General features: G+C 49.8%; 1 protein-coding gene across 7 annotated transcripts in view; it reads right to left on the bottom strand.

The window, feature by feature from the left end:
* Positions 1–7,221, bottom strand: part of CRACR2A (calcium release activated channel regulator 2A) — a 137,018-nt gene that overhangs the window by 65,984 nt on the left and 63,813 nt on the right. For all 7 annotated transcript variants that reach the window (XR_001517948.2, XM_015598496.2, XM_015598498.2 and 4 more), the window contains one exon: positions 6,472–6,618. Coding sequence is in view for 6 of the 7 variants with exons in the window: in XM_015598496.2 (XP_015453982.1) it covers positions 6,472–6,618 (147 nt within the window). In the remaining variant the exon portion in view is untranslated. The remainder of the gene's footprint in view (positions 1–6,471; positions 6,619–7,221) is intronic.

Raw genomic sequence — 7,221 nt, 5'->3', positions numbered from 1 at the left:
TGGGGCAGGTGGATGATGCAGGGTTTGGATGGGGCTTATGGCAGAAGCACAGTTCCCAGAAGGTGCCAAGAGGCTTCTGGTCCCAGTTATAGAGAGGCGCGGTATTATCTGATAGAGAAGCAACTGGCTGCCATATATACCACCCTTCTAGCCAGTGAGGCCATCACTGGCCCTAATCCCGTAACCATGCAATCCATGTACCCCATGGAGGGTAGCTACGGTCTTGGGTGAAGTCTCCCTATATGGGAATTGCACAGACCCCTACACTGACCAAGTGAGGGGCATACCTGGAACAGCAGACACAGTTTTCTGTGAGCCCCCTGTCAGGTCAACAGCACTCCCTATTGGGACTGGTGCAGTTTCAAGCAGAGCTCCTGGCAGAACCTGCTGAGACAGGGGACGTACCAAGTCCCTATATAGAGGGTCGGGCTCCCATCCTTGAGGACACCTGGTACACCGATGGCTCATGCCACAGGCAACCTCTGACGTGAGCTGCCATGGCATTACAGACACCTACAGAAACCCTGTGGTATGAGACTGGTGCTGGGCAATCCAGCCAATGGGCGGAGCTTCACACTGCATGGCTGGTCCTCATGAATGAAACTGGCCCAGTGCATGTCTGCACTGACAACTAGGCTGTGTATCGAAGTCTAACTCTGTGGCTGCCCTGGTGGGCTGCCCAGGAGTGGATGATAGGCTACTGTCCCTTATGGGACCAGGGGTGTGGGAAGACCTCTGGAAGTGGGTTCTTCAACAGGGAGCCACTATATACCATATCCCTGGCCATCAGCTGTTACAGGCCCTGGGCAATGATGCAGCTGATGTGCTGGCACAAGTCCACTCTATCCATGTACCACCAGTTCCAGTGGACATTGGCTCCTGGCTCCACCAAAATCTGGGGCATGTAGGGGCCCGTACCATGGACAGCGAAGCGATGGGGGCTATCACTGACCCGGGAACAAACACAAGTTGCAATATCACAATGCCCCCGGTGTGCTGAGCAGCACCCAGAGAGACGGGGGGTAAAGAGTACCCCAGGGGTGGTAAAGAGTACCCCACGGGGCTAAGCTGCTCCAGGAATGGCAAGTGGACTACATAGGGCCTTTGCCCACAGACCAGGGACACTGCTATGAGTTCATAGGTGTGGACATGGCTACTGGTCTAGGGTTTGCATGGCTGGTGGCAGCTGCTAATCAACGCTATACTGTGACCGCTTTGGAGCACCTTGCAGCAGCCTATGGCTGGCCCTTATTAATCACCAGTGACAGAGTCACTCATTTTACCGGACAGGAGGTGCAGACCTGGACTCGCACCAATGACGGTGGCAATTACATGTTCCTATCGCCCACAGGCAACTGGAATGGTAGAACAGTTCAACGGCTTGCTGAAGGACAAACTGCGCGCCTTGGGCACAGGCTGGCACCGTTGGTATATAAACCTCCCACAGGCTATACGCCTTCTGAATGAGCAGCCCTGGCGAATGGGGTTGTCTCCCCTTGACAGGGCTGTAGTGGGCTTGCTATGGGCTATCAAAGTGTGCCCAGGCACCGCTGCTAAACAGCTCTTGCCCCAGGCCTACCAGGGAGCTTTACTCTTGCCAGTCCCAGAACCTTTGGCAACAGGTAAACAGGTCATTTGGTCATGACCCTGCACTATACAGGTAACAAAAGAGCCGTGGTTGGCCCTGGTGGAGCCCTGGGGACAGAGCTTATGCAATGAGCTGCGGGTAAAGCCTGGATTTGCATTTGGCCCACGCCCTTGCAAGTGTCACTCCCAATGAAGGCAGAGGGTTCACTGTTAACAGAGAGTTTTGTCCTTAGCCTCTGGCCTGTTCCTCTCTATACTGTGATGCCGGTGGAGACCCCCTGGCCTGCTACCTTCGGAGAAACTGGTACCACAGGCCAGGGGCAGCTCCTCTCCCAGCCACCCTTCTATCTCCAGATGGGCAGGTGGCCTGCGTCCTCCCGGAAGGATGGGACTTGCCCCTAATGGTCCCTTTGTCTGCTCTATCCTATTGCCCAGGCTGACAAAAGGAAACAGTGTCACGTACTGGGCTCATGTGTTTGCTGCTGTCCATAATGCTTCCCACTGCTGGGTGTGTACTGAACTACCAGTGGAAGTGGCCGAGGCACTGCCGTGGCACATTACTTCGGCTACGGCTGAGAATTGGACGTGGCTGTGCACCTGGAACATCACACCTGAATGGGACCAGTAACGGCGAGCCCATGGAAATGCTGCTCCGCTGTGATCATCGCAACTCTCTACCCTTCATAGACTATGCTATTTCCAATGGATGGCTGGCGGGATGGCTGACGGGAGAACATGTGGAATTGTGGGAGCAGGCCCCTCACTGCATAGAGCGAGTAAGGTCTGTGCCCAACCGTGTCATGGGGTGGCTACCACCTGAGCTGTGTGCTAACACCACCCTTGCTAATATTTCCAAGGTCTGGTGGAATGGGCAATGTTATGTTGGCACAGAACCTACTGACTGGCTACCTGCAGGGTATCTCTGGGACTGCGGACACTACGGCTGGCCCTACTTGCCCACTGATTGGACCAGCCATTGTACCTGGGGACGTCCCTATTTAGCTGGATGTATATTACCCACCTACTCCAATTGCCTCATAATTGGGATCCTGTATATCCCCACTGGCACTGGCAGAAACAGGCGGCATGGTGGTTCTCCCCCCTGGCGTTATTCATTCCAGGGGTGGGATCCATAGATGGAGAATTGCAGGTAGAAGCTTTAGCCCAGCACACTGCATAGGCATTGAATGCTACGCATCAGGCTATAACCCTTTTAATGGATGAAACCACGCAAATGTGGAAAGTAGTTCTACAAAACTGCATGGCCCTTGACCTCCTAACTGCTGTCCAGGGTGTCATCTGTGCCCTACTCTATGTAGAATGCTGTGTCTACATTCCTGATCATGCCGAGCAGGCACAGGCAGCTCTCCAGGAAATGGATGCTGGAGTCCAAGCCATCCATACCCTGGGAGAAGACCCCTTGAGAACTTGGTGGAATTCCTTGGGGTCCTCCTGGTGGTGGACAGTAGCTGTCTTAGCCCTTGCATCCTGTAGCCTACTAGTATTTTGTTGTTCTTTATATTGTTGTTGTGGATTGTGGGCCCAAGTAGCTCCCTCCAGGCCAGATCCCGTGCTGCAACCCTGTAGGGGTAGAGTATGGGTCCCAGGTCTGGCTGTGATCCAAGCTTGTGGCTAGGGATAGGACTCCAGATTTAAAATGTTACATTAATGTAGGAGGGTGCCTGCACCTAACTTATGCAAGTATTATTCAACTTATTGTTTATTACGCATGTGTGACACTATTGTTCTCTGACATATATAAAGCCCATGCAGTCCCCTAGCACAGAAATACATGCCCCCAGCAATATAAAGTTGGTACCTGCTGTTTCATTCTCATGTCAGCTCCTCGTGCATTCTTTCAACTGGACGTCTCACCACCAAAACCTTCCCTTCTTGATCAGCTCAGCGCTGACAGGGATTCCGGTCTCCTGTTTGACTGCTGAATTTAAGGGCCCTTATAGATCATCTGGACTAGTCATAGACCAGAAGTGGGATGTGACCAGACTTTTTTTTTTTGTCTTGAAGACAAGAGAATGAAAGAGACTCTAATAGAAAGATCAAAGCATGTCACATATACTAAGGGTGAGCACCATTTCACAAAGCTTTTGTTTCAGTTAAACGAACATATAAGTGCATGAAAGTTGCAAAGTCAAGTGCATTTCTTTCAGTGACTCACAATCACAAAAACTTGGAAAAACACCAATCCCATTCTGTCACGTTAACATAAAGAAATTAATGCACAGAGAGGTAAAGCAAGTTGCCTGAGCTCACAGAGATGGTCCATGGCAGTGCCTGGGCAAGAGCTCAGGTTCTCCTGTCCTGTTGCAGCTCTCTGCTCACTATAGCCTGCAGTGATCTCATTCTACATACAGAAAACATCCCTGGAATGGGACTGGCCAGAGAGCTCAGTGAATCTCCAATCCCACCAGAGCTTCCCAGCCAAAAGTAGGCCTTCATCAGCTCCCCAGGGCAGGTGTACCTGGCAGGGATATCAATAGACAATGGGCATGGAGGGCTGGAACCTTTGGACGAGCTAGTTTTACACATGCAGCCAAGAGTGACCTTGACTTTCATCTCAAGAACTTTGTAAGCAATCACTTAATTAGAGCAAAAACACAAACAGGGGCCACTCTAAGATGAATGTAAGGGCTAAGAGGCTCCTCTGCACGTCAAGAGCATGGTCTCTCTCTGCAGGAGTATAGGCCAGCACAGCAACATCCTGCAGATAAGATTCCAGGCCATGGGCTAGGTCACTGCCTATCTATTCAGACTGTGATTACCTTCACCTCCACAGAGAACAGGGGTACCCTCCTCTCTTGGGGAGGTGCCACTTGACTTTTGCTGTGGCTCCTCACGGTGATCAATCTGGGGTCAGAGGGAAGTTGGGAGGTGCCGAGAGTCAGAAACTAATCAAGCCCCCTCAATTTACAGATGGGAAAACCAAGGCTCAGAGAGGCCAAGAGACTTGAGCAAGATCTCAGAGCTAGCTGGTTGCAGAGCCACACACATCTCGAACCCAGAGCTCTTGATTCCCAGCCCCCCATTTCTCAAATCCACACATAAAGCACTAGACACCTCGTTAAAAATGCAGATTCAGTAGGGCTTGGACAAGGTCTGAGATTCTGCATTCCTAAGAAGTTTCCAGGTGATACCAGTGCTGCTGGTCCATGGAACACACTTTGAGTAGCAAGGCTCTACACCATGCTGTCTGGAAGGGTAAAGAGATCTGTAAACTTCATCCATAAACTTATGATTATATCAAGGCTCAAACTCTGCATTTCAACACAGCAAATCATCTAAGACTGATAAACATTTTAAACAATAATAATAATTAGTATAATATTCATTGAATACTTATGTATCAGCACTTGTAATAATATATGTGAATGCTTACATATATTATCACAACTCTATGAGATGGACACTATTATCATCTCAATCTTACAGATAAGGAAGCTGAGACTCAAGAGGTTAAGTAATTTGGCCTAAGTCACACAGCTAGTAAATGGCAGAGCCAATATTCAAACTTGGCTCTGTCTGGTTCATAGCTTAATCAGGTAAAGACTACATAGAAGTGTACCCTCGATACTTCTGTCCTCTGAGCCTTGGGGGGCCTCTCCCAGAATACCTGTAACATTCCCTAGCCAAATCATGTTCCGTCCAGCACAACTTGTTCACAACTTGCTCATAACTCAGTGTCTTAAAGGTCCTGTTTTCCAGACCTGTGTATACCCAGTGGCCCTCAACAAGTTTTAAAGTTAATGTTGAGGAGGCACAGATGCAAAGGCGAGCAGGGTAATGTGTGGACAGTTGATCTACAAAGCCACATGGCGATCTCTTTTTAAATTAGGGGCTCACGTGCTTTCACTAAGGCCATGTCTGCACAGACTCTGGAATGCGGCCCCCAGGAGGCAGTGCCGGGGAATGGATGCCAGGAAGCATTCACCCAGAGGGGTGTATGATCTGTGTCGGCACTGTTAAGGATTCCTGTGGAATATAAGTGGATCTCTGGTGGGGACAAGAGTGTGTGGCAGGGGCATGAGGGAGGACCACTTTAGCATCTTCTGAGCTCTACCCAAAACCAGCCTTGCATTTTGGCTGCACTTTCAAGATTATGAATTAATTACACCAGGTTTCACAACACACGAGCTGTTTGCTGGATTGTACATTCAGTGGCTCTGGACAAGCTCAGCACCCCAGTGGTGCACTCATTTCCACAGGCAGATGGGCATCACCACACTGTTCCCCTTCCCACAGGTGCCTGACTGCCTCCCATTAGATTCCTGAGCTGCTTCTTCAGCTGTTGGTGTTCACCTGGCCTGGTCTGTCTCCTCTAGGCAAAGCAAGAATCCTAGAAATCACTAGTTACCTGGAGAGGTCCTAGGGGCAAAGAGGGCAGCAGGAAAGATGTGAGGTTATGATGGGAGAGAGTGGTCAGGAGAGGGGAAAATTCAGTGGACCGAGGACCAGTCTAAAGATGGGGGGTAGGTCCAGTATGCTGGGGCCTTCTTGTTTAGAGGTAGGTTTTCCAACTGGTCTCAGTTGCCAGGCTGTCTCCCTCTGAATCCTGGTTCTGCCACTTATGAGCTGTGTGTTCTGGGGCATGTCACTTAACCTTTCGGTCCCTCAGTTTCCTCATCTGTAAACATCAATAATAATAAGTACTCCAAATAAGCGAGTGTATCTAAAGTATTTAGAATAGTGCCTAGTGCATGGTGAGGGCCTAAAAAATGTGAGTGAGGGCTTAAACACACACACACACACACACACGAAATGCCAGCTATGGGGCCAGCTGGTGATAAGGAGGTGTCATAGAATATAAGGGAAAGTGCACTTCATGTTGTTTTTCATACATATGTACAGAGAGCAACTGAAGGTACCCACTTTTTCAGGGCGCACTCCAGTTCGTTCTTCTCCTCATGAGCCTCTTGGAGCTGGGAGAAGATTCTGGCCAGGAAATCCTCGAAGTTGGACAGTAAGTGAGGTTCATCCTTCTTCAGCTGCAGCCAGAGTTGCTTGACATCACTTTCACTGCAAGAGGAAAAGGAATGTTAATGTGAGAGTGTGGAAACAGGGCTTTATGGGGATACAGAGGTTCCTAGATGTGAAAATGACAGCCGGAAACAATAGTATCATCATTATAATGATGATAGTAGCTAACATTTATCGAGTGCTTGCTGTATGCACATTAGCTCATTTTATCCTCACAGTAACTTATGAGGCAGGTACTGCCATCACTCATTTACAGGTGAGGAAGCAGATGAAGAGAGATGAGGTGAGCTGTCAACCTCTCAACTAGTAGATGATGGAGCCAAACTCAGGGCTGTCTGGTCCCATGTTGGCCTCTTCATCTGCCTCACCTGACTGCTTCCACTCTCCCATCTTTCTCAATGGGCTGGTGGTGCTGAGCATGCACATCTCAGATGCCCAGAAGAAGAGAGGATGGGAGCCCAGAGCATGTGAGGACAAATGCTGTGGAACTACAGGAGAGAGCTTGTCACCCGAGGAAGGATGGTCCTCACAGCTGAGAGGTAAAGACATGCCATCCAATGGATGGCAGAAAGCAAATGTCACTGTGAGGATTGAAAGAGAATTCGCAGCACCCCACTGGGGCCTGGTGGCACCGGAAATGAC

This window comes from Pteropus alecto, unplaced genomic scaffold (genome assembly GCF_000325575.1).
Source record: "Pteropus alecto unplaced genomic scaffold, ASM32557v1 scaffold76, whole genome shotgun sequence".
Classification (NCBI taxonomy): Eukaryota; Metazoa; Chordata; class Mammalia; order Chiroptera; family Pteropodidae; genus Pteropus; species Pteropus alecto.
The sequence above is the reverse complement of the archived record's forward strand: the minus strand, read 5'-3'. Positions and strand labels throughout refer to the sequence as shown.